This window comes from Harpia harpyja, chromosome 18 (genome assembly GCF_026419915.1).
Source record: "Harpia harpyja isolate bHarHar1 chromosome 18, bHarHar1 primary haplotype, whole genome shotgun sequence".
In the NCBI taxonomy this organism is placed as follows: Eukaryota; Metazoa; Chordata; class Aves; order Accipitriformes; family Accipitridae; genus Harpia; species Harpia harpyja.
In genome coordinates this window covers 6,791,708-6,819,648 of record NC_068957.1, presented here as the reverse complement: position 1 = coordinate 6,819,648, position 27,941 = coordinate 6,791,708, and the positions used below count along the sequence as shown (strand labels likewise).

The 27,941-nt window shown below is 38.0% G+C and overlaps 1 protein-coding gene across 2 annotated transcripts in view; it reads right to left on the bottom strand.

Moving 5' to 3' along the window:
- THOC2 (THO complex subunit 2) overlaps positions 1-16,455 on the bottom strand; it is a 56,759-nt gene extending 40,304 nt beyond the window's left edge. For both annotated transcript variants that reach the window (XM_052813152.1, XM_052813153.1), the window contains exons 1-7: positions 16,251-16,455; positions 9,077-9,135; positions 7,402-7,493; positions 6,151-6,202; positions 2,670-2,740; positions 1,823-1,944; positions 863-996 (exon numbers count right to left, since the gene is read on the bottom strand). In XM_052813152.1, coding sequence (XP_052669112.1) covers positions 863-996; positions 1,823-1,944; positions 2,670-2,740; positions 6,151-6,202; positions 7,402-7,493; positions 9,077-9,135; positions 16,251-16,441 — 721 coding nt within the window. In that variant the 5' untranslated portion in view covers positions 16,442-16,455. The remainder of the gene's footprint in view (positions 1-862; positions 997-1,822; positions 1,945-2,669; positions 2,741-6,150; positions 6,203-7,401; positions 7,494-9,076; positions 9,136-16,250) is intronic.
- Positions 16,456-27,941: the final 11,486 nt, after the last annotated feature.

Genomic DNA, 27,941 nt, shown 5'->3' with positions numbered 1-27,941 from the left:
CCAGAAGACAAAAAAATGTTTTGTTATAGAATTCCTCAAACTGAGTGTATATTTTTTACAGTAATCACTAGCAAAACTATCCTCTTCTCTAGCTCTCTTCCAAAACAAGTATTACTATTACAGGGATTTGACAGTCTCAGGTAAAATTCTGTGATAGATGAAAAAATTATCTTTTCTAAAATAGTAACATAGCCTTTTGACTATTACTGCACTGGTACCATAAAAAACAGGCACTGATAATATTGTATAAAACTCTTCATTCAAAAAGGAAGTGTAAAACATGGGGAATTACAGATATTTCCTGGTTTTAATGTATTTTGCACTTTGATTGCGACACTCTCACCAACACTCAACTTAGAAATATGGACAAATCACAATCAGAACTAGATAAAGGAAGAACATTTACTACTTCTTATTTCTTTTCAGAAGGAATCACTTGTTCAACTGCTTTAAGACTAAAAGAATATTCATGCATTGAATTGAGAACCTTAAAATAGCAAAAAGCATTACTTTGTTATGCTCCAACCTGCTTGCTAAAAGATGACAAGCACATCCTCAAAAAACACTGCCGAAATGAATCAAAATCACAGCATGCATATTTGAGGCTGTACTGTAAATTCAGTATCTAAATTATGTTTAACTACACAACATTCCCCAAATTAATTTTGCCACAGAAGCAGGAACTTCCAAATGACATGATTCTATCCAAGGTGATCTACCAATACGTGTTACTATCACACTACACGCCTGCATGATGTATTATTTGATCCACAGATGATTTCAAACAGTAGTCTATATTCACTCTCCATAGTCGTAAGACCATGTAGGAAAACCAGTGCCCATATTCCTTCAAACTCCTTACCTATTAAAGATTTGATATTTTCAAGGATTAAATCACTAGTGATATTTCCAGATAAGTCTTGCCCCAGTTCTGCAATGAGCTTTGCATAACCTTCATTCTCCTCTCTTAACAAATTAAACTTCTGTTGCTTATAACTGCAAAGAAACAGAAATTAAACACTATTGTGTAACACATGTCCATAGTGAAGCTTATTTACGCTCTTACCAATATTAAATGTTATACAAAATGGTAACTTTGAACACATTTTTAAGAACTTGTAATTTACTTGAGCTATTTCAAAAATTACAGAATGCAGTACAATGAATACCTGCAAGGTAGCAAGCATTCTCCAAACAAATCCAGCTCTTCTTTATTTCAAATGCAGACTATTTAAAAGCAAGATTATGCTTATACTTAAGAGTAAAGCTTGTTCTTACACACTATGTTGCAGAAGTGCTCTGTAACAGTCTGTGCTTAAGGACCTATTCTAGTTTCAAGTGGTGTTCTTGGAGATCGAGACTGAAACATTGGATGCAGAGAAAAAACCAAACATACACCCACAAAAATATATCCTGTGTTGCCAAAACTAACGTAATTACATTTGCTTATTTATGAAAACAAATGTGTATGCTTAACTGATGCAACAACAATAATTAATTTTCTTATACTTTAAGTTCACATTTGTCACAAATAAAATTAAATACTAAGTATTTAACCTGCACATACAGAACTGCTGTAGCAAAAGCCATAGCAATAGGTGACATTAAAAAAAGATTTTACACTTCTCAAGAGTTTGAAAACTGAGAGGGCTAACAAGGTTCTTTTGTCAATGACAAGTTAAAGTGCAAACCACATTTCCTAAAGAAAATTGAGTATTTTATTAAAAGAAACATTACTCATTGTTAGAAAACATTGTTACCAGACTAATTACCAGTGTCCCTCCCCACCCAGTCCCCAAATAACCCTTGCCCCAAAACTTACAACAGTTTTGTCTTTATTTTAACAGATTTCTGATTGAACTGTTGAGACTGCTTTATAAGTCCTAATGACTCCAGTGTCTCTGGATCTAAGCGCTCCTTTAGGACAGTGTCAGATACAAGATACTAAAACAAAAACACCAAAAAAATACATCAGATTTGTCAATTACAAAGACCTAAAAAACATCTGATTATTACTTTAGGCTACATATGCATTCTGACTATGAAAAAAAAGTTCAACTATCATGATATACCATGACACTAAATGCATTCTGCTTTGAAGACAGAAGTGGACAAAACTGAGAAACCATTTAACTGAAACTGAAATTCTACAGTGGTAGATTTTATATACAAAAGCACCTTGAAGAAACAAGCCCTAGAGACTAATTGCTGGTTACAAAGTACACATTGCATAGCATCTAGGGATATTATTATCAAGAACTGTATTTACAAAGCTTATACCCATTCTCTCACATTCTGGGAGAAAAGTCTTGTTTTTGTATGCTGAATTTTCCTACAAATCAAGCTTATTCCACGTGGTTAGGAATGCCACTTCTACATTCAGAGGAGGTTGCATGAAGAAGTAGTCTAATTCAAAACATACTTCAGAAGCAAAATTTCCATTGAACTGATGGGAAAAGTTTCTCTCAAAACTCTTAAAAGAATTCAAGGGACAACTATACTATATTACTCTACCATAACGCTCTGAAAATGCATTTTTAAGGTATTCAGGAATTTGTTAAAGCATTGTAATAGTCTTTCCCAGGGGGGAGGCGCTTCAAAACTCTCTGATTTTTCTTGTCAGATTTTGGCATATACTTTCACCAAAAGACCTTCTAAGTGCAACTTACCAAACAGGCTAATACCAGTTGGGTAAAATGATCCCTCTTACTTTTTTCTTCTAAACAACTTGTTTCAATATCTAGTATAAAGGAAGATGGAAAAAAAAAAAAAGGGAAAAAAGAAATCATTACTTGTGGAATTTATAAGACTTTCTTCTTTTTATAACTATTCGGATAAATTCTAACAATATCACAATGCAAAGCAGCTTGTTTATAACACATGAGCTTCTTGTCACTTTCCAGCTACTCATCCACCTCAAGATCCACATAATATTTTGATGACAATTCTCACACATCCACAAATAGCATGAAAAGGTAAAACAGGAACCAGAGGAATGCCATAATAATTTTTCTTGCCCTTATCTCTGTTGCAATAAGGTTTATGGCTAGCATTAAGAATCAATAATAAGCACGAAAGAAGAGAATTACGAATCGCTAAAAAGAACTGTGTGATCCTAGCCTTAATGTAATGTTCTAGTCTTTTTCCCTGTGTCTTCAGAGTAACTACCATTTACTGCCTGCTCTGCAGTCTTTTACTAGCTCTGCTTCTGTATTTCCATTCTTTTCTTTTGCATTGTCAATTACTGAATGCAATTCATAAATTCACTCCTGTGAGAAGACAGTCCATAAAACAATGGCCAAGGAAGCACACCTGTCTAAAGTAGTTTAAAAAAGCACATCATTACAGGAAGCAAGGAGCTGCAAAAGGAGCGGAAAACTCAATGAAAGAATGCAAGGCAGACATTACAGAAAAAAAAAACCAAACCCCACCCCAAACCAAACCAAACAAACAACTTAACCCCCCACCCCACACCCACAGAAAAACTAGACCCATAGAGAAAACATCAACAACAAAAATCCGAAAAAGAAGTTCCCAAACAGACTGAAAACCAATGATGTAGCAGTGTGGCAGTGGAGGCAACAGACTTGCCAGATCAGTCTGGACCTAGCAGCCAAGCCTCTCAGCCAAAGAAGAATCTGCTAAAAAAAATCAGTCCAGGAAATGTGGATGAGTGGATAAAGTTGATAAAATTCTCATATAATGAAACACATTAACGATAAGATGAGGACATTAGGGGAAAAAAAAAAATCCTGATAGTAGCAAATACTGGTTAGAGGGAAAAAGTGTTAGAGGAAACTCATTAAAAACAAGCAAGAAATTGTCAAATGTTCTTTGTTCCAGAGTTTGAAACCTAGCTCCTCAGCCATACTATTTCTCTGCTACTAGTGGAGGCATGGCATTTGGCTACATACTGATTTGAAGGAAAGGAGAGGGCAAAAAAAGCGGGAAGGGCAAAAAAAGCGGGAAGGGCAAAAAAAGCGGGAAGGGCAAAAAAAGCGGGAAGGGCAAAAAAAGCGGGAAGGGCAAAAAAAGCGGGAAGGGCAAAAAAAGCGGGAAGGGCAAAAAAAGCGGGAAGGGCAAAAAAAGCGGGAAGGGCAAAAAAAGCGGGAAGGGCAAAAAAAGCGGGAAGGGCAAAAAAAGCGGGAAGGGCAAAAAAAGCGGGAAGGGCAAAAAAAGCGGGAAGGGCAAAAAAAGCGGGAAGGGCAAAAAAAGCGGGAAGGGCAAAAAAAGCGGGAAGGGCAAAAAAAGCGGGAAGGGCAAAAAAAGCGGGAAGGGCAAAAAAAGCGGGAAGGGCAAAAAAAGCGGGAAGGGCAAAAAAAGCGGGAAGGGCAAAAAAAGCGGGAAGGGCAAAAAAAGCGGGAAGGGCAAAAAAAGCGGGAAGGGCAAAAAAAGCGGGAAGGGCAAAAAAAGCGGGAAGGGCAAAAAAAGCGGGAAGGGCAAAAAAAGCGGGAAGGGCAAAAAAAGCGGGAAGGGCAAAAAAAGCGGGAAGGGCAAAAAAAGCGGGAAGGGCAAAAAAAGCGGGAAGGGCAAAAAAAGCGGGAAGGGCAAAAAAAGCGGGAAGGGCAAAAAAAGCGGGAAGGGCAAAAAAAGCGGGAAGGGCAAAAAAAGCGGGAAGGGCAAAAAAAGCGGGAAGGGCAAAAAAAGCGGGAAGGGCAAAAAAAGCGGGAAGGGCAAAAAAAGCGGGAAGGGCAAAAAAAGCGGGAAGGGCAAAAAAAGCGGGAAGGGCAAAAAAAGCGGGAAGGGCAAAAAAAGCGGGAAGGGCAAAAAAAGCGGGAAGGGCAAAAAAAGCGGGAAGGGCAAAAAAAGCGGGAAGGGCAAAAAAAGCGGGAAGGGCAAAAAAAGCGGGAAGGGCAAAAAAAGCGGGAAGGGCAAAAAAAGCGGGAAGGGCAAAAAAAGCGGGAAGGGCAAAAAAAGCGGGAAGGGCAAAAAAAGCGGGAAGGGCAAAAAAAGCGGGAAGGGCAAAAAAAGCGGGAAGGGCAAAAAAAGCGGGAAGGGCAAAAAAAGCGGGAAGGGCAAAAAAAGCGGGAAGGGCAAAAAAAGCGGGAAGGGCAAAAAAAGCGGGAAGGGCAAAAAAAGCGGGAAGGGCAAAAAAAGCGGGAAGGGCAAAAAAAGCGGGAAGGGCAAAAAAAGCAAAAAGGCAGACAGATACACCAGTTTCAGTTATTCCAGTAGTTCAAGAAGCAACTAATCTAAGTTTTCTAACCCAGCTTAAAAAACGAAAGGGTACCAGTGTAATACTGCATTATAAAAGCCAATTATTACAAAAAAGATTATACAAGTACACAGAATGAAACATTATGAGAAAAAAGTCGAAATTCGTCATTTAGATGTTACAGAACTGAGGCTGCATATGCAAACTTAAGTAGGTGCCTCTGCACAGGCAGCCACAGCACAGAAGACACCACACTCCTTCAGTTTACAGAACAAACCAGGATCTGTGATGAGCAGACTGTCAAAAGAATTTGCTGATATTTGTTGAAAAAACATAGAGACATAGAACAAGATAGAAACTGCAAGCAGTTAAAACTATGATCTGGAAAAAAGTATACAGGATTAAAATTTTAAAAGCATGAGAGAAACAGTTTGGGATTAACATTACAACATAAAAATCCAGAAGTTATTACCAGGATAAGAAGTACGCATCTTTAAAGCCTGCTCAGTTGGCAGATAGTAACTTGGCAAATTATGTCGTTTGCCTTTAGATTTCTGGACAATTAGTACAAGCTCCACTTCACTAAGAGTGACTGTACAGACAAAAATATTTACAGAACATATTCTGAGAACAGAGGATCTACCCACCAGTAAGTCGACTTTTACTTAAAATACTTATAAGACTGATAACAACACTAAGTCACTGATTCCATTAGCTAACATCCAACAAGCTAGCTCCTTTAACTATTCTTGGCAGATCAATTTCCACTGCCTGTAATAGGTAAACTCCTGGAAACTGTAACAGAACAAAGCGGAATGAAAAAGACATTAACGACTGAGATGCAGATACTCTGAGGAAAAATCAACACATATTTTGCAAAGAGAAGTCACGCTTTACAGATTTAATGAAATTTCCTGAAGCCAACAAGCAAACACACAAAGCATGTTACTTCTCCAAATCTGTTGCAATGCTGAAAGGAAGGGAACCTAACTTACCTAATATGCAGAATACATCAGCTAGGATAGAAGGCATGTCTTCCCGAAATTCCTAAAAAGGAAAAAGATCACACTTACTGAATACAGAAAATCCAATAAGTACACTTAGAAAATTCTTATTCCATTATATAAAACAACACTTCATCATATAAGTTTAGTAATAATAATCTGTTATTAATCTGATTATATTAATAATAATTAATAATTCCAATCAATTCATAAAGAGGCGGCTCCATTATTGACTAATATCTAACATAAGTGCTGTACTAATTATTGATATGTAATGAAATAACATAACATTTTAATGTAATTTAAAAGATTATCTAGTGGCCATGGACAAAACCCTCTAGTTACTACCCACAGTTCTCTAGCACAATGGAACTCCCTGTCTGAAGAACAGCACCAGCCTATACAGTAAACTATCTCAGGCACCAAGCAAACTACAATTTCCTACACTAACTAATGACCAAACATTATCATGTTACCCCAACAGCAAGGTGCACTTCAGCCTTGACTCCTTTCAAACCCAATGCAGAAGCTTAAAAATGTAAAAAAGTGATTCTATAATAGATTACTGCAAAAGGTATTTTTTCTTCATGGTCTATACATGTCAAAACAGCAATCTAAGAACTCAAAAAGAATAAGAAATCATTTTTAGAAGATATTTCTTTTGTCCCAATTTTTTTTTTTGAGAAACACCAACATTTGGTAACCTTAGAAGTTTAGAGGAAAATACTCTTTTCCCTGCTTTCTCTATTTATCCAAAGCATTTTAAGAAAAAACTTTTTCAAACAAAAAACAAGTCTAATGCATTATTTTAAAGGCAGTCATGGGACTTGAACATCTCAATAGTAAAATGGCAGACGCCCATTGTTACACTGCAAGAAAGATCTAAATTATAAAAACCAGTAGGTGGCATTACAGACATGCTGCATAAGCAAGTGAAATCTATTTTTAGCATTTATTAGAAACTTCAGTCTTCGTAGGCCCTTAAAAAATTATTTAATTTTTAATTTATGCTAAAATGAATACAGCTATTCCTCACCACAAAAAGTAGAAGAAAAAACGAAACCCTGACAGACTACATACATTTCAAGTGCACAGAAATGAAGAAAAAGGACTTGACCAGAATGACTTTTTAGACATGGAAAAAGAAGTCTGTTGAATTATTATCCTGCCTGATTTTCATTCGAACTTTTCTAACAAACTAAAAATTTAGTAAGTCTGCAATTACTACAAATCTATACTTACTATGACATCACCAAGAACATTAGAAGCTTGATCATGCTTTAAGTTTCCCCTGACAACATGGTATGCGAGTTCATACAAAGCCTGTTGGATGTCTGTTGAAAGAAAACAGATGATTAAGAAACATATTAGGTAATCCTTAGTCTAACTTTTAAAGCAATGTTTACAGTAATGCTGTAGACTTCAGACACCCTGCAAGTAAAGAGGATATGCTTCTCTTACCAATGAGGGGGATTACTTTATTACTGCTGATACATTAAATTTGAGCATCAATATATAAGACTTCACACAAGCAGATAGTAAGAGATTATCCACTTTCCCTAGAGAGTTTATGGAATAACAGTAAAATGGGATGAAAAACTAGTCCTGCACATAATTACTTGAGTTTTGGCAGTTGGTTTAACAAAGACACCTTTAACTTACAATTCACATAAATATCATATTATACATATATACACACACACGTATATATAAAAAAATACAGTACATAGAAAACATTCCAGTACTTTTTCTTAATCATCTCTCATCACAGATATGCTTTCAAAAACCAGTTCTCTAGGAGAAAGTAAAATTTAATTGGGAGAAAAAAATGCTTAACAAGGATTTTTTTTTTAATTTATCTTTTTAAGGAAAATCTCCCATAACTGAAGAATGCTGTTTTACAAAAGCTTATATTAAGCCAAAACACTAAACAGAGGTACTGCATTTGAGAAAAAACTTGCAATGTTAAACATAGCGGTTGCAAAAACAGCTATGGTAAACTTGTAAGGAATTGTTTCTTAAGTAATACACCACAATGTTGCTATACTTTCTAGTATATGAAAAATAATAAAACCTCATGCTTTCACCCTGCACTTGTACCACGTGGTTTGCTCAATAAACTATATTCACTGCATCTTTTAGATCCTGACAGCAAGAACAAAGAAAAGAAAACAGCATATAGAAATTGTCAACTTCTCTCTAGAACAGAGAACATCTGGTGGCCTTTCTTCAAAAACTTTAGGAACAGTGATTTTGCTTTGTTGACCAATAAATTCTTCTTACTTATAATTTACATTGAAATGTTTTGGTTTATCTTTTCTGCTATTACAATTGCCCATTATGACTATTTTAGCAAGAACCCAAAGCACCATCAAAACAGCATAGCACATTTGTGGTCTTAGTAATATGGAAGCTTTTTTCCCAACAGATTCTGCAAAGCAAACAAAAATTTAATTTTTCTTTAAAGACTTCTTAAAGTGCAAATTTAAAACTTAAAGACAGCAGTGCCTTTCACTAACAAAGGAGAAAATGCCTAACTCCGGTACTGTTGTAAAAATTACTTTCTGCAGTATACAATCGCACTTGCATACATTAGTGTTCATAAATTCAACTTTCAGAATAAAATCTAGTTGTATGTTGAGTTTGCAAAATGGAATTCCATTTTCTATAGCACAGACCAAGTACTGGACTACCCCACCACCATTTACTACTGCCTAAGAAATCTCTCACCTGGATGTCTGAAGACAGACCTAGCTGTGGATGTTTGTATTGCCCTACTATTTGTAGTATTTGCCTTTAGCGTGCATTAAGGGTCACCATATATGAATGTTCCAAGCAGATACATGCAGGGGTACCAGGATCAACTGTTTCCAGGCTTTTATTTAATTAAAAATAACCAAAACCCCACAAAACTTACCTCTGAAACCCATATTATCATGGCTTTTGTTTTCACTGAGAGTGCGACATAGTTGCACACTGAAATAAAAGAAATATAAAAAAAATGAAAAACCACACAAATGGTTAGATATTAGCATACACACAGGAACATTTTGGGGCTCTTTTGTTATTGCTGTTCTGGCTGAAATAACTTCACATTTGGGCAGTTTAAATGGCTGACTACATTTTAATTTTCAGAGAGTAAACGCTAATTCACAGAAGTTCCACAGCAAAGAAATACAAGACTCCCAACAGTTCTCATACACATATATACCACATACTTAAAAAAATATTCTTCCTAACATTACACATGCTTACACACAGAAAAGGGAGAGTACTAGGCAATTTTAGTATGTGAAAGGAACCATGGAAGTGCTAGCATTAACCTACTACTGTTAACCAATGAGGAAATGCTTCTCATAGAAATACTACGACTATGATCATTTTCAAACTCTGACCTGTAAAAAATTTTTAACATTAAGCTATGTGCATGATTTCCTGATGCAATGTTTTAGCAATGGTAAAACAGAATTTTACCTGTACTGGTCACTAAGAGAATCCACTATAGGATGTAAAGACCTGTCACGTTACGTTGTCTTCAGTCACTCTGAAGGCTCCCTCAAATTAGCCATATGTAAAAAGTACACTAAATACTGTACAGATTGTTCCATGAAATAAAATAATAGTTGTGTGCGCTATAAAATAAATGCTTAAGAAGCAGGCTTCTCCACTACGCTGACAGCTTAGAAATGGACATGCTTCCAAGCTATAAGGATTTTCCCTCTCCTCTACCACTATTGTCACCCCAGCATGAGGCTTCAAAAGCAGTTTCACATTTAGAAGCAACAGTATTTTAAAAAAGGTAGTGATTTACCTATAACAGACACCAATGAATATCTTAAGCATTTTCTTCACACTTGCAAATTTTCAACCAAAAGTTTCACATATTTTTCATCAAAAAGTCTTTCATGTGCAGAAACTGAAGACAGTATCAGAGCTACATCGTATTCCTGCATAAGATGGCAAGACTACAGTTTCCTGTGGGAGTGATTTTTAAGCATGTGCTCAAATAAGGCATGTATGTACAATTATTACAGAGGCTTACAATGAAAAATAAACAGTAAAAAAGGATTCTGTAGCAATTCGTTACTCATTCTATTTGCATCCTACACAGATTATTACCTCTCTAGCAGGACTAAACAGCTGTTTCAGCAATCAAAGGATTATAATTAGCAAATACAAGGTATATGCACCCTTTAAAGACAACTGGAAAACAGGCAGTTTCACATATACATAATCAGCAGAAACATGCAAGCTCAGTAAAAAGCAATGGTATGGCTAAGATGTTCTAAATGCTATTGAAGAGAATGCAATATATTTGGAAATAACCAGAAAGAGACAGCAAAATAGGGGAATAGGTAATTTATTTTATTTTTCATGAATGGTAAGTGCACTTTTTTTTTAAAGAAGCAATAGATTTTTTTTTTCCCAGCTGTCCCCAAAGAGTGTATCAATTTGATCTAAGTCAGATTTTCTTAAATTTTAATTACTATTCCTCCATAAAGAAGTTACCCTATAAGTACTCATTTCTAAGCTCTGTATACAAATAACAGTAAAGTGAAACATCTGATTCAAAAAAGAATTGTCTACTGAGATGCGCACTTTGACCCCGATGTCACAAGGTGATATCATCAACCACGTTACATGAGCAACAACCCTGTCTGCTTGGACTGAAGAGTTCACTTAAGTACATCTTAATACAAAATAAGAGTTTTAACCTCCTCCAATTGCCTTTCCAGCAATACCAAAACAGTACTACTATAAACTTCACATTACTTTAAGACACAAATCTGTTTGATCAATGTAACAAGATCAGTTGTATCTATATTTAAATACAATTGTATCTGTATTTAAGATCAGTCTGTAAAACAACTTGCTTTATAGTTATAATTAAAACCCAATGAATTATTAAATTGGAAAAAAAGTAATTTTTTTTTGTGAAAGTCTACATGGGAAAATTTTGGTAGTAGAAAAACAAGATGTTGGTATTACTCTTTGGATCTAAATTAATAATTGTGCTTATATTCTTTTATACAGCTACTCTATCTCCAAAGGAGCATGACCTTTTCTGAAGGTGCTGTCAGGCAGTACAGCTGAGCTGATTTAATGGCTTGCTGCTGCAGAAATGGACACATTCACTGCTACTTCCTGCCTTCTCGGCCACACAATTCTAGCCCTCATGTCAGTTAAATCAGTTAAACTGACAAACCTGGCAGAAAACTGGTCAGAAAACAAGTTTTCTGCCAACTTTGCAAGTTGAAGCAGCTTACCAGGAGATCAGGTAAGCACCAGAGTAGAAAGAGCCCTGGTGAATGAAGACAAGGCAGAAGCCCTCCCTTCCAGTACCAACAAGCTGTGAGATTAGTTCATCTAGTCTCAACTGAGTGCATCATAAATTAAAATCAAAATACTTGCACATTCACAGGAATAAAAATGTCAGTATTAGTACAATTAATCAACTCAGAAAAAGGACACATCAATAATTCCCCACTTACACAATGCCCAGTACAATGGACATTTATCAGGTCCACTTTTCAGTTCAACAGACCCAACTGTCTGTTGTCTGTTAAGAGTACTCTAATCTTGTAGTTCATTGCTGCGAGCTTAGGATGGAGAACTTCCCTACTCTACTAAAACCTACATTCCTTCATCCAAAGGTAAAACGGTGTAATACATGTAAAATACAATTAAAAAATAGGATAACCTAGAAAGTAAAAATAATTAATAATAATAACAACAACAACGACAACAAGAAATCACAGCATCACTTCTGAAAACCAATGTTTCAAAATTAAATTTGTTTTGGACTAAGCTGGGATAGATTTGCTTAAATAACAAATTCTGAAGCAATGTTGAGCGCTTACCGAACAAGTTTGCATGGCAGAGCCAGCAACTGAACCTAAGCCTCTCAATTCATACACAACGTCCTATATCCTCAATTACACTCCCACACATAGTATATGGCAGTAATTATCACAAAGTGCATGTGCCTGCAAACATTTAAGTATATGCATAATTTAACTGATGCGGGTAGTTCTCTAGTTGAGATAAAGTACAATCAACTGCATTTTGCAGTCAGGATGGCAAAACCACAACTAAAGTCTGTTTTCCTGACTCTCAGCCCTCTAACTCAACACTGACATTCCTCATGCAAGTAAAGTAACAAACATGTTGGGAGTGCTTGAAAGATCGAGTCTCAAGATTTAGCATTCACAGAATGTTAAGCTTCTTCAGTTTATCTTGAGGCTTAACATACTGCATAAACTGCCAGCCAAGTACATTATTAAAGCCATACTTCCCCACTAAACGGTCCTCCATGTGTTTAATCTATCACAAAACAAGGTAAGGTATGAGCCTAATAGTAAGTGCTTGCCATTGTATGCGTGTTCTAAACGTCCATATGGGCTACAGTCATAGACCAGCATCTTATTGTGAAAGACACTATACAACACAACACAATTTCACTACAAAGGACAGTATACGTCCACACAAATAGGTCTACGAGGAGTCTAGACTGATCAGCATAATAAGCAGTCACAGATTCCAACTCAATCTCTACACAATACCTGACAGTAGCAAAACAAATGCATATAATTTATTAAATTGTATTTAGACAGCGAAGGGTCTGAACAAAATAGAAAGTGACAGATAAGATGACCACATCCTGACCAATTTATAGTTCGGGCAGGAAAACACTTGAAACTACCACATGATATACACTGATGTATTTGTATTAGATATTATTATACATCAGTAGCTGGATTAATTAAATTCAAAGCATGTACAGTTTTGAACTAGGTCTCTGAACAATTTGTAGGAAGTGAATGGCCATTGCTACCTAAGCTCTATGATGCCGCCTTACTAATTAACATTACGACACTCTAAGACACATACAAAATCCTTACCTTCTGGTTTTTGGATATAACTGTTATATCATGACAAACTGATCACATCAGCAAAAATAACAAAGTTTGTTATTTTTCACAGTAAGAGATCAGTCAGTTTAAAACTGATTTCCTTACTGAATTTATTTAAAACATCCCTATATTTTGTTTTCTTTATAAAACAATCAACCTTTTTCTTTTGTAATAGCAATATTACAAATCCTGTATGTTTTCAAGCATTGGCAGACTACCACCACACCACTCAGAAAGAAAATGTAAGAAAACATACAGCGATCATCTTAAGCGTCCATTATTCATCACAGTAGAAGTTAAAATGCAAAATAAAATCATTCACTTCTCTCAATACAGTTTCATATTGCCCCAAAACATAAAACTGTGTTTTTATTTAGGTAACGAGTAACTGCCAAAATACTACCTTGAGCTGATCTAGTCAGATCATGTAAGCCATTTCATGCTCCCGCAAATAAATTTTTTTTTTCCATAAGACCTAATCTTTTCTTTCTGCTAATTATGGGGGCAGGGGGTGTCCTGTAATCCTCACTTTTCAACAAAGTTGGTATTTGTCTCCCTGTGAATAAGCCCACCACTTTGTTTAAAAACAAAACAAACCCCTCCATACAGGAGTGAATGTTTTCTGACTTCGTGCATGGGCTGAATTAGACCAGGCTTCCATCGAGTTTAAAAAAACCAAAAAAACCAAGAAAACCCACCCACAAAAAAAAACTTTGAAAATTTTTGCAAATCCTGTATTTGCTAGAAATGTCAGTTTTGTCCTTTTGCAGTATCCTTCCCCTCCACACTTTCCTAACTTGTTTATCAACATAATGCATTGCCTTAACTTTGAACCACAAACCCTGAGACTGGAATTGTGGCCTAGTCTTAGGCCTAGACCCAATTAATATTTTTGGGCATATTTGTATTAGATAAATAATTCAATAAAATAAGAAGTATCATTACATTTATTCCTCTCTTACTTTAAATTAATGTTTAAAAATACTCCATGTGTTTAACTTTGGAAAGAGAGCATCATAATTTTATTTTTTCTCCAGTAAAACAGGAGATAGGAAGTTTTGGAAAAAAGAAACACAAAGTTACACACTGAAGATCCCCCCCCAAAAGTCAGCTTCCTAAAAAGTTCTCTAGATATTGGCTACAGATACATTCTTTTGCTTCTACAAAGTAAGTTCATACATATTCCACATGCTTATAAAGCTATCACTGCAAAACCTCACAACTGTTATCCAGACATAATCACATTTCTTTTAAAATATATGGCCTCTTTTGCAAACTACTCTTTAAATCATGCCTGGAACTGCATTTAAGCAGTATTCCAAATGAACTGCAAATGCCACAAATTCAGGAATTTAGCCTATCATTTTGTTTTATTGGTCCCACAGCAGATTAACACTTTCCTCCCATCATGGTTAAGCAGTACTGCTCTAGGGGGAGGGGAGAATCATAAAAGGTTTTATCATGGTCAAAAGCTAAGGTAACTTGCCTCTTATCCAGTTAAAAGTTCTGTGAATTCAATGCGAACAATGCAGTTACCATTACATGATCAACTATGAAATTTCTGTCGTCGTGCAAACTCCATACAGTCTCAGTGATCATAACAGGATAAGTTACAAAAATCATAATCACATGTGACTACTTCAGGCAAAAATGACTTAACGACCATTACAGAAAAGCTAGCAAGTGCATTTACATGTATATAATGTTACGTACAAAAAGGCAATCTATTATAGTCATATGTGCATTTTTTAAAGGTATCAGTATACATTTTATTCTTTATTATTCATATAGAGGTTTCTAAACACTGAAGTTCAATGAAAAGGTCTCTGTGCTTATTGCGTAAGTATTGCCATGATGGATGCAAATTCTGCTACTGACATAAAATCTTAAGCAGGAGATTTAAAAAGCAATGCAAGCCTCAGCATTGTTTTGGGGCTCTTGAATACTTTTGGAAATGCAGGTACAGAAGAGATTTTCATTGGCCTTGTATCATTCACATCAGAACGTGTGAAACTTACATGCTAACCCGGCAATGGTTCTAGCACAATTCAAAGCCAAAAATGACATGGCTATGAAGGGGGGGCCCTTCACTACAAAATGGAGGGTCTGGGGAGAACGGTGTTTTGTGCAGGGAGCCTCTATGTCCTCTATTCTCTACCCCACTACCTTTTTTTCATGCTCAGGAAAGATCAATACAATAGCTGCACAACCTTTTAAAATAAATGAACAAAAGACAGTAACAAAAACAGCGAGTATCAAGAAGCATTTCTCAAAGTGATCCCCCAAACACCCACATTTGAAACTGTAGGGATTTTTTGTTAGAACAAAAAACAGAACAGCATGGAAGAATTAAAACAAGGGCATTTAAAAACATATATGGTTAGTACACAGGACACCCTTGTCCAAGCTAACATAGTAACATGAAATGGACAAACTGATGAATAGCCCCCTTGAACGGAGATGTACTCCTGAAACACAGCACGCAGCACAGTTAGTGAACCTGCCAAGCTAAGATTGCTTAAAACAGATACACAGAAGGCCCTGAAAGGTAAAGCTCCTAGCACACCTGAATTGATTTGGGAAGCTGCAACCAGACCCCTCGGCGCACAAAGGTTACCTTGTAGGATAACTAGGAATGACTAGCCGATCCTACCTTGCCCGACTCGAAGAACACAGCGCTAGTCACCCCGGAACAGGCAGAAAGGTGGGAACGGGGGCCGAGATCTCTGCCAGAAAGGTCGACATCGCGGAGCCAGCGAAACAAGAACGCTTCAAGCTCCATATTACCCCGGGGGGCGGCTGAAGAGGAGCCCGACACCCGATAAATCTGACCCAGAGGCAGGAAGGGGGCGCTCGGGGCGCGGGCAACGGGCGCCAGGAGAGCTAGGCCCAGCTACGGGGGACGGGTGTCGGCGGAGGTCGTCACCAACCCACAAAGGAGGCCGAGCCGGAGAGGAAGGCGGCCCGGGCCCTCCGCCCGACCAGGGTTTCGTCCCTAAGCCCCGGCAGCAAGGACGCAGCCCCGAGCGACGTCCTCCCCGCCCGCTCCCACCTCTCCGCCCCCCCCCCCCCCCCAGTCTCCCTCGGCCACTGAGGCCCGGACCCCCCCCTCTCCCTCCCGCAGACCGGCGGCCTGCAGCGCCCCACCGCCTTCCCGCGTCAAGACCCCGCACTCACAACTCGTTCTTGCCCCCTTTCTCCCAGTTCTTTATCCACTCGGCAGGGAGCAGCGCCGCCATCTTCCCCGTGTGGCGCCGAGAGCCCGGATGGTGGAGCAACGAGCCCGGGTCAGAGGGGACGCAACGGCCCGCGAGGAACGACGGGACGCGGACGCGCCGTACCCTGGGAGACGGCGCGCGCCCTGCCATCGCGCCTGCGCTTTAGCCCCGCTCCCCGCGGCCGCGCGCTCAACGGTCGCCGCGCGCTCAACGGTTGCCGCGCGCTCAACGGTCGCAGCCCTCGAGTACCGCGGCGGCGGCCCCGCCGAGTCTCTCAGCGGCCGCGCCGAGCCCCTCAGCGGCCGCGGCCCCTTCCAGGCCCTCTCCTGGACCCAGAGGACACCTCTCACACACACGCACACACACCCCCCCACACACACACACCCGGGTGAGCCCAGCCCGCGGCTAAAATTCCTGTGGGTTGGAGGAACCTCCTGGTAACTTGTAGTGGGAGATGGAGCGCGGAGCCGGGTGTGATCTTGTCAGGTAGCTCGCTTCGCCAGATCCGTAAAAATACTGCGAGCGAGGGTTTTTACAAACACGAAAAGATCGTTCAGGAAACAGATAGCTTGAGGGTGTCAGATGCGTTTAATGCGTGTGTGGCATGAAACATCCTTCATGAATTACATAGCTGTGAATTAGATTTCAATCCCTTACAAGAACGTTGGCAGTTAAGAACAGTTAAAAACCACACTGTTACTTTTCAAATCTTGAGCTCGCCATTCAGATTCCAGCATCACCAATTGAAGGCAGCAAAGTTTTTCTTCTTCTTAAAAAAAAAAGCAGATTCTGTAATGGGAGTAAAGCTCTGCTCTTTCCCAAAACTGTGTGGTGCTTTGCATCGCTGTTCCCCAAAAAACTGCAAACCTGTCACCTGCGTGTAGCTCCATGGCTGAAGAGACTCCATTTAAGGGCGAGAGTTAACAGGGAGCACAAGCAGACAGCACGCGCGTGTCCTCTGTCGATCCACTACCCCTCTAATAAAGCAAAGCTGAAAGCACATAAACTCTTTTTGGATGGTTCCTTCCCATGTAAGCAACTTCCTCCTCTAATTCACAGTGACCCAAAGCAAGGCAGCGTGTAAGTAGCACGTAGTTTCGTACGGATGTGTGAGCAACCACCCCGCAAGCAGCAGAGCCAATGTTAGACTGACCAACAGAGAGCTAACACACCAAACTAGACCTTAAAGAAAGGAATTTAAGAGAAATAAAGATGGTATGATTTTCAGAACATCATGCACCCGAAGCTCAGGTGGCCCTCAAATAGTTCTTAAGGGTTTTTTGTGTTATTCACGTTCTGCAGATTTGGAAAGCATTGAGCAAAGCAGTGCATGGCGGGGTGGGGAGTGCACACACATGTTGTTCTAAGTATCTGGAAGTGTGAAAAATACAACCCTAGTCATTCAAAATTCAGAGACCCCTGTCCAGGATGATGAACTACCTCAGCATCCCTTGTGAACCATGTTGCAAGATGAAGAGGTTTTATCTTTCAAAATAAAAAGCAGTTTTTCTTTATCTTTTGTCACAACATTTTTACCAATAAATTATCCAATTATTTCTTCAATTGCAATGTAGGTAATATTTTGAAAATTATAACATTTTTCATTACACCCTGACAAGTTAGTATTATTTTAATAAATTGTTATTTATTAAATTAATTAAGTTAGTACATTTAGTAAATTCAGTAAATTCTTTTAATGAAAATTGTAAAAAAAAGGTTTCTGTAAAAATTATTATGAAAAATCCAAACTCTCTGTAATTATGTGTTAATCTTTCTTGGAGACTTTGAACACGGTCACACTAATGTAACATCTCAGTGAGGTGATTTTTTATGAAATAAGATAGACTATTGAACCCTAAACTTGGAAGTACACATTAATTGATTATATCACATTATTTATTCTGTTACAGCCTCCAATAGAAATTCAGAGTATTGCCGGTACATTGTACTATGTTTGAAACCTCATCTTTTTGAGGATGGTACATCCTCTTGATTACGGGTATGAACACTTATGACAAACAACTATATGGATATCATCTTCTGATTATCATCCCTAATACATGTGCCCATTTTATTGCATGTTATTCATCCATGTAAGTCTCTCCAAGCTGTTCTTAATTTCCTTCAGTTGCTAATCAGGATATATGAGTTAAGAAATACTTCATTTGGTCAGGCAGCACATGTTTTTAGTCTTTCCAGAAATTCCTCTTGCCTGTCAAGAAGTCTTTATTTCATCTGCCTTCTCAGTCTTGTACATGCTTCCTCCTCTATTGAAGTGTAAATCATTTCACAAATATGATGAAACTGAAGAAAATTGAGAATTTGAAATAATAATTAAAAAAAAAAAGATGAGGCCTAAGTGCACTTGTGCCCATTTCGGTGCTTGCACTGCTCTGGTTTCTCTGCTGCATGCTGTATTCTCCACATTTAACAGAAACTTATAGCTTGCAAGTACTTTGTGCAAAAGTGTTGTTCTACTTTGAAGAGAGCCCTGATCAGAAAGTCTGTAGAATTTCAGCAAATCCATATAACTGCTGACTGAGAGAGGGAATAGTGTTGTTTTAATTATTATTCACAGCCAGTCCCTGTGCAAGCTGTATACTAGACAGAATGATGTTGTTCTTGATCTGTATGTACAACACCTACTACACAGGGACCCATTAAAGCCCCTAAACTCTGCAGTAACACAAGTAATAAAGAAGGAGGCAGATTCTCTGCTTCCTGTACTTAGATTTTAAATTAGACACAAACTACGTTTCAGGCATATAGTATGCAGTGTGCTAAAAGATAACCACAGTTTAAAAGTGCCTAATATATTTCTGATGGGTTATTTTTAAAAATTGCATTAAATAAATACATTTAAAACAGACGTGTGAATGGTAAGAGGCACAGAATTGCAAACCTAAGGAATAACATGAGACGGTATTACAAGCGAATGCAATAGGTGTTTTTAGAAGATAAGCCCAAGAGACGCATAAACAGAAAATGAGAAGCTAGCAAAAGGTATTAGGAACAAGGATTTATGTAGCTGCAGAGCTATGCAAGGTCTGGATGTAAAAGTGAAATTCTGCCTTCATGATGAGGATGAAAAGACGCTCACGGAGAAATACAGAAGAATAAAGCCATCAAGTCATTGCATCTAACCAAAAGGTTAGATCCCAAGTTTATTCAAGGAAAATAAACCACATCTTTTGTGAAGTATATTGGTAACAGACTGGAACAGGCTGAAGATAAAAGGAGCTATTACATGCAGTGTAGAAATATATGTGATATAAACAATTTGAAAATCTAATTGAGCATAGCCTAATAATAAATAATGGCTATCAAATCTATGACAAGCATGTACTTTTGTTTGCTATGTTTCTTGCTAAAAGACAATCATTTCAATATAAAGGCTTATGAGTTCTAAGTGTAGGAAAAGTCATTTCAGGTCAATATAGCAACTTTATGTTTCTTTTCATTTTAACACAGGGATGTTTGTATCTTTATATGCTAATGCAAACAACACAATGGCAGTGTCATAACTATAAATTGCAAAACTCCAACTTCTCTTTTACTTGGATTTTGTAATTCAGCAATGGAACAACCTAACAGAGACAAATTAAAAGTACTGTAAACTGAAATGTGGACTTACATAATTGAATTTGGTTTTAAAGTGGACAAGTTACTCAGCTGTAGAAGAGAGACAAATGTTCAGTGTTGCACCTTCTTGCAAAATACTGACTGCTTCTGCAAATGCTTAGATTCCTCGACCATCATTGAGAGCAATTTCACTAAAAATGCTGTCTTCCTTCTCTCTTGGCCAGAGCTACGAAGCTCTTTTTAAAGATCCTGTATGGGTTTTTTTAAAATGTTGACTTCATACCGTGCCAATACAGTGCAATGCCAATTTTTACTGTTTCAGAGTGTAGATTTTTGTAGCAAATGCCTGTGGTCTGGGTCTGTGACAGCAGTAGAGTGCCATGTAGCCCTAATAAAGAAGTAGTATTCTATAACATTCACATTTTAGTTAGCAACCACAATAATTAATGACACAAAAGCAGATTTTCAAAGGTGTTCAAGATGCAGTTGGGACCATAAAAAGATTTTGCAAAAGTAGGTGAGATGCTGTAGTGGTTTAACCCCAGCCAGCAACCAAGCACCACGCAGCCGCTCACTCACTTCCCCCCCACCCAGTGGGATAGGGGAGAGAATCGGGAAAAGAAGTTAAACTTGTGGGTTGAGATAAGAACGGTTTAATAGAACAGAAAAGAAGAAACTAATAATGATAATGATAACACTACAAAATGACAATAGTAATAGTGAAAGGATAGGAATATACAAGTGATGCACAATGCAATTGCTCACCACCCGCCGACCGATGCCCAGTTAGTCCCCAAGCGGCGATCCCCCCACCCCCACTCCCCCCAGTTTATATACTGGACATGACGTCACATGGTATGGAATACCCCGTTGGCCACTTTGGGTCAGCTGTCCTGGCTGTGTCCCCTCCCAACTTCTTGTGCCCCTCCAGCCTTCCTCTTGGCTGGGCATCAGAAGCTGAAAAATCCTTGACTTTAGACTAAACATTACTTAGCAACAACTGAAAACATCGGTGTTATCAACATTCTTCTCATACCTAGCTGAAAAACATAGCACTGTACCAGCTACTAGGAAGACAATTAACTCTATCCCAGCTGAAACCAGGACAGATGCCTGGCTCCCATGGCTTTCAGTGGGTCTCTCAGAACTACCCGGTTTCAGTACGTTTATCTCACAGGCACTTGCCTGCAACTTAAGTCTAGAAATATATTTGGATATCTGAATCTTAGAATGTGCGCCCTTAAAATATCATTAAAGTGTGATACTGCTTTTAAAGGGGGAGAGTTTTAAGTGGTTTCATGGTTTCTAAAGCTTCACAAAGTGAATGTCACTGAAAGGAATTTTAGAAAACCTGTAAGTGTTGTAGATCCGCCACTCAACAGTGACTCAGTAAAAGAGTATTTGGTTATTGTAAGGGTTGGGCTATTAATTAAATAGCTTATTAAATACTTAAATACTTATGGAATAATTAGGCCTGGGGTTAAAGTGCAGTCAGTTGCTGTCAAACAATTTTACCAAGTCAGCATTACTACATTTTCTATATTGTCTATACATTTCATTTATAATAACTAAATGGTATAGTGAAATTGTGGTGAACGGTACAACTTTTACAGTAAATGAAATGCATTTGCTGTGGGTGCTGATATGCTGCAATTTTTTGTGTGGTAGATACTTTGTAAGTTATTTACTATCCATTTAGAGCCTATTCTTACAAACATTTTTGCTGGTGAGTAATTTACCTGCTGAGACTTGCACAGACTAGACATGAGTAAACTTTTCCACTTCTATAAAGGTTTGCAAAGTCATGTCCTGATATATTACATTTTTTTCATATGTAAATATATTGATTTGTAGTTCAGAATTATTTACACTTTTCAACACATTGCAATTCTCTGTTCCAAGTTATTCTTTTCAGGTTTTTAATGAAAATAATTAAGAATACTAAATAAGCATAGGTAGAGAAACAGTTTTCTTATAAGTCCACATGAAGTGAAGTCTCTTCTCAGAAATTATCATCAAATGAAGGACTATATATTTCCAATTTCACATTTAGAACTACAGCATAACAAAAAAGGAATGAAAAGCATATATACAAGTATAACTACAAATGAAATATACGTGGGGTTTAGAGATATATTTGTTCTAGACTCGATTTGCTTGCCATTTTTCCATTAACTTTACCGACATAGTTTAAGATAGATATGAGGGGAAAAAAACCAGATATAGATCTTTATAAAGGACCTAAATGAAGTTATTTAACACTTGACTAAAATGTGTTTTAGATATATTTTAGAAATTCTTTTGCAGATAGTTTAGCTATTACACATTTCCTATTAGCCATTATATATAAAATATATGTATTTGTATCAGCCATTTACATTTTTTATGGCTTTTATAGTCACAGAATCATAGAATACTTTTAGGCAGGAAGGGACTTTTGGTGGCCACCTGCTCCAAAGCTCTGCTTGAAGCAGGGCCTAAAAAGTTTAGTCAGGTTGCTCAGCACCTTATCTCACAGAGTTGTGAATACTTTCAAGGAGGTGATTTCACAGTCCCGGTGTTTGAGCACTGAAGCATTTTTTCCTTGAGTCAGACTGGAATTTTCCTTGCTGCAACTCATGTCTACTCTGAGAATAGCCTGATTTCACAATATATAGCACTATAGAAAGCATTTTGTGATAGGATTTATATAAAATCATCTCTACTTAATAAAGATGCATGATAGATAACCTCTACAACATAAGACACTTGTACATTTTATTAAGTTAATACAGGCAAAGCAAAATATTTTGAAAATAAGTATGTACCAATTCCTCTTCAGATTAATATATTATTGACACAGAATAGTCTTCACTCCTAGGCTATAAAATCATACATAATTTTGTCTTATCCTTGCTTATGTGGTGGACATCTTTCTTAGTGCTACCTGGTATTAGCTGAATTGTGAAGAATCCCTAGGTTAAAAAGTAAGATCTATATTTTAGTTCTATAAAACAGCCTTTATATCTTATTCTCCATCTTTTCATGAGGCTTTTGTGTGCTAGAAAAAGTGTCATGGGCATCCTAAGGTTCCTATAAATGAATCAGAGAGCCTTGTTAAAAGCTAGGATGGCTTTTTGTTACCTTCTGTTATTTCTAGAAGTTGACATTTACCTTTCTAAATATTGGGATAAAATAAAATTTTGAAAAAAAGGAAAAATGATGATGACTGCAAAGGCACGATATGTCATACTGCAGTCTTAAGTCACCTACTGTGCTTCCTGCCTGAATAAAGAAGCAATTTGAATGTTTTGTCCCAACTACATTAAAGAAAATGCCTGTGGTGGGCACTATGGTAACAGCTGGATAGCAGCAGGAAGTTATTTAGCTTAATGGCAAATACAAGGTTTTCAAGGGTGTAGTATATTATCCAGCAGATACACAGCTAGAAAAAAAAAATCAGAGTTAATTTAATCTTATAAAAATGTATTTATTCTTGGTTTTCTAAATAAATACTACAGACATCAATTAGGAGAGCTGGAAAGGTACAAAAGGAGAAATAAAAAGCCCAACAGCTCATTTCCTCTCTATTAACCCACCCTATGAATTTGTGTGACAAGTCACAACTCTGTTATCTGCTCTGAGGGGTAAACAATGGAGTGCTTTACTTTTCTTGCATAGACTTTTAAGAATGAGTTTTTGGAATAAAATGTTCTTTATTACTTGGCTTTTATAACACATCCATGTAAGAATTAATTGCTCTAAATTCCTGATTTTTTTTTTTTTTAAATCGGTCATTGTTTGGCGATTGTTCCTGTTGTTTTTCTGGGGACATTTCCTAAATTCTCATGCAGAAGAAAAAGGGTACAAAGAAGGCACACTTCCACATTTTCCAGATGATTTCCATTTGGTAAATGCTGTTTAGGCAAGTAAGAATCCTAAACATTAGCTAGTACTGGCTGTTTCTATTCAGCTGGGCAACTGAAAGGAGAAACATTCTCAGATAGTGATTGTCAAACAGATCTTACAACTCTTGGGTTTTTTTCACAGCTAAACTCAGTGTCACTTCATCATGCTGAGCTGTAAAATGTACCAGATTTAATTAAGATCAGTGGATGTGGAGGAACACACTGTTTGGTAAAAGTTCGCATGTTTTCAGCTCACAGAAAGCAGGGTTGTTTCAGTAAGTCATTTGTTGTTTGCCTTTCTCACCCACTTTCCAAAACAGGCAACAGCCAACTGTAGATTTAGGTCCCATTTCCAAACCCTGTTGGCCTGGAAGTCTTCTGGTCAAAGTGTTGGAACAGTTGCATTCATCTTAACTTGTTGGTTCTGTGTATGTTCATGCACTTGCTGGTGAAGGATGGAAGGCAGAAAGACTAATGAAGCTCTTCGACACAATGCCTGTGAAGAAGGGGCTTTGTTTGTCAAAAATGGTGCTGGGAGGAATGCCTGGAGCAATGCAATTGGAACTGTGCATGGTAGGCAGCAGACCAGTTATTTGCTTGACAATATATTTCACTCTTTTTCAATCTGTATTTCTTTCTGATCAGAGTGTATAGCTCTAAAGAGTGCTGTTCATTTTTTTCTGATTAGCATGAACAAGGAAAGACAAAGACACCCCCAAACCTCTGGTTCATCCATGGCTTTGAACAATGGAGAAATCTACAAATACAGGAAAAAAGAGGATTGTTTCTTTAATCTCAGCCTCACCAAACAGCGAAATGTTAGCGCAGAAGTGGAGATCTCCAAGTCGGTTACTGCTGGGATTTTTTTGAAGAATGGAGATGAGCTGTTCTAAGCGGCTTTGCTCCCAGCCTGTGCTGGAACCATTGCATGGACGATTCCTATTTGCCTGCTCTGAAGAATGAAGGCACAATGAAAAACTAATAAATGAATTAAGAAACATTTTGTCTTCCAGTACATACACCTTCTTAGCAAGTGCCGTATCAAGGTCAGTTATTGGAATCTCGAGATAATAGTATGTAAAGTGTGAAAATATGGAAAAAACTAGGAATGTTGCATGTTTTGTAAGCTGAGCAGTGAGAGTATCATTACCAATGCAATTCAGAGTCTTGCAGCATTACCCGAGTCCACTAACGCAGAAGGGCAGAGTACAACTTGTAAAGCAGGTGTTCCTGAACTCACAGCTCATCACTCACTCGTTTGTCTAATAGCCGGATATTCTTCAGGATGGGCCTGTATCATTACACCTCTTGGATTACATACATCCCACAGAAAATGCTATTTGACTTACTGCACTCTGCTGACAAAATCCCTTTGCTAACTTCAGCCCATAATTACTCTGCTGTCACGCATAGGAAGGGTCTGGCGTAGCAATTTTGTGGCAGCGGCTGTCCAGCGGTGGGAGAGCCAGGCAGCCCATGCTGGCATCTGAGCAGTTCCGCAGCATGTGCTTACAGTTTGTGCTCCTGCCCCTCTCCTCTGGGATGTGTCCAGTGAAGCTCCAGATGACCGGAGCATCTGCGGATAGTTGGCTGGGTGCTGGCAATGCAGGAAGCATAGGGAGCCAAAGTTTGCAAACAACAGTCACTGCTTATCAGTGGGTGGGCAGTTACTGCAGCTTGCCCAAGCTGATTGGCCTGCCTGTTACTGAAGTTCGCAGGCACTTGCCCCATCGCATATGTGAGAAAAAAATTTGAACACCATAGGTACCTTGTGCTGGTTTATTGTGAGAAGTAAGGATATTAATGCATTGAGAGAATATGAAGGTTTGAAGATAAAGCTAAATTTGGTAAGTCAAACTCTTATCAACATGGTCCACACCCTTGTTTGGGTTGCATACACCAGATACGAGGTATGTTAAAATGAAAGTGTGTCAGTGGCTAATGATAATCATGTAAGAGAAAACCTGAACCCCCACCTAAACTTGGGGTTTGCAGACTGTTAGGAGTCAAAGAAACTATTTCTGAAGCTGTCGGTCCTGATTCCTCATTCTTGATGCCAACCTGGAAAGCAGTCTGGTGACACTTTGTCCATTGTTCTCTGTTCTGCTGCTGCTTCTCCTTCTGGTACTTTGATTCGGAGTGAGTCCAAAGTTGGAATATACTTGATTAAAGACACCTGTCTCTGACATGTTAAGAATATATTTTTTAACCTTCTACTTAAGCAGCAATATTTAAGAACTACAGAAAAGTTTGCCCAGCTAAGATTTGGATGGTCATCTTGAGCTTCCCCCATATATAATAATTCTCAGACATCATCAACGGAATGTGGGAAAATGAATGACTAAAGTGATCAGTTAAAAAGGACATGTTTGTTAACCATAGCATTCCTCTTCACTCCTCCCTGCCTCTTTTCTTGCGTAAAGATAACATGTGGATGCATGCAGGGAACAGGCAAGCATTGCCTTGAACTTGGCATTTTTCTGCTTACAAATTATATCACTGACTTACGTAGTACCTGTGTGCCAGCACTAATATTCCAGCACAAAGGAATTATGAATAGAAACCCATGTATGTGGTCATATGCCACATGCTTGCTAAGTCCAAAGTCCCAGCTCTAGATAATTATTTCTTGCATTAATCAGATCAAACAGAACTAAAATAAATCACTAGTTGCATGTTTACCATTTTCCTCTTCATTTGGCATTTATCTTTGCTCGTCTGCTTGGTGAGTTGTGAAAGAAAGTAAACACTCTGTGTTTGTCCCTGATTTGATACCACGTGCAAGTGAGCTTAGAAGTAGTTTCAGCTAGCAGTATACCAAGACATCAAAAGAAGATTGGGTTTTTACATGCTTAAATGCTAACTTTTCCTCAGGGCATATATTATTGGGTTCAGTACTGCTGCCATTATTTGATGCTTTTAATTTTAATGAGAAGGTATTTTATTGCATTGTCTGATCAGCAATGGATTTGGGAGTTATAAGAAAGTTTGTCCTGCCCAAGATTTCATTGCTGAAATTGAAAAGGCTCATCATGCTTTTTCAACTTTTCCTATTTCTGTACTATGATGATACCTCTAATTAACTTCCCTTCGGACTTTTCCACTATCTTCACTAAAATGTAATGAGAGTGATGTTTATCACCTGCTTGCAATGAAAGGAAATGAAGAATGTGCTTTAATAGTAAGTAAGTGCTGTGGGTAAAAGGAATGGGTGTCATACTCTTTTGGAAGAGAGAATCAGATTTGATTTTCTGTGGACCAGCATACAAATGCAAGGCTTTCCTACTCCCATCAAATGACTGCATCTCTTCGTCCAATGGTAGCAAGAACATTGGATGTAATTCAAGGGAAAAACACAGCTTTCAGGCATCTGTTACTTATCAGTTATTCGATTTTCTATTGTCATATTCATGAGAAAATGTTCCTAGTTAAGGGACTGTTTTGTCATTTTTCTGCCTTTGATTTTCTTTCTCTGCTGCACCTCTGAAATTCCAGCTCTGGATTGCATAGCTTTTTTCACTCTGTTCATTAACCTGATGGTAATGGACTAATTAATGAGTCAATGAGATTAGTAGGAAATAAGAACTTACATTAATTTCTTAGGGAATATATCAACGAACACAGTTTCCCATATGAACCTCTGTGACTTGTGACCCATTATTAACTAATTTTTGTTTGTGTCAAAGAACTGTTTGCTAAGGCCGGTTTTTATTTATCTGACTCAAAGAGCTTAGAACTGATCGAAATTTCTAATACGATTGTGTAAAGGAAGTTTCAGAGAGGTTATACTTTTGGTATGATCTGATTTTTCAGTTTTATATTATTTGTTATATTTTTGAATCATCGACTCAGAATAATTCAAGTTGGAAAGAATCTCAGGAGGCAATCTAATCCAACCTCCTGCAGGGTCAGCCATGAAGTCTTATCAAGTCACCTGGGGCCTTATCCAGTCTGGTCATAAAGCCCTCCAAGGATGGGCACTGCTTGACTGTCCTCATGGTTGAAAAGCGTTTGCTTATACCCACCCAGAACCTCTTGTTTCCATTTATGCACGTTGTCCCTTGCCCTTCCACCACACACCACTGTGAAAAGCCTGCCTCCATCTTCTTGGTAGCCCCCTTATAAGTACAGGAAAGCTGCTGTTAGGTCCCCTGAAGTCATATCTTTTCCAGGCTGAACAA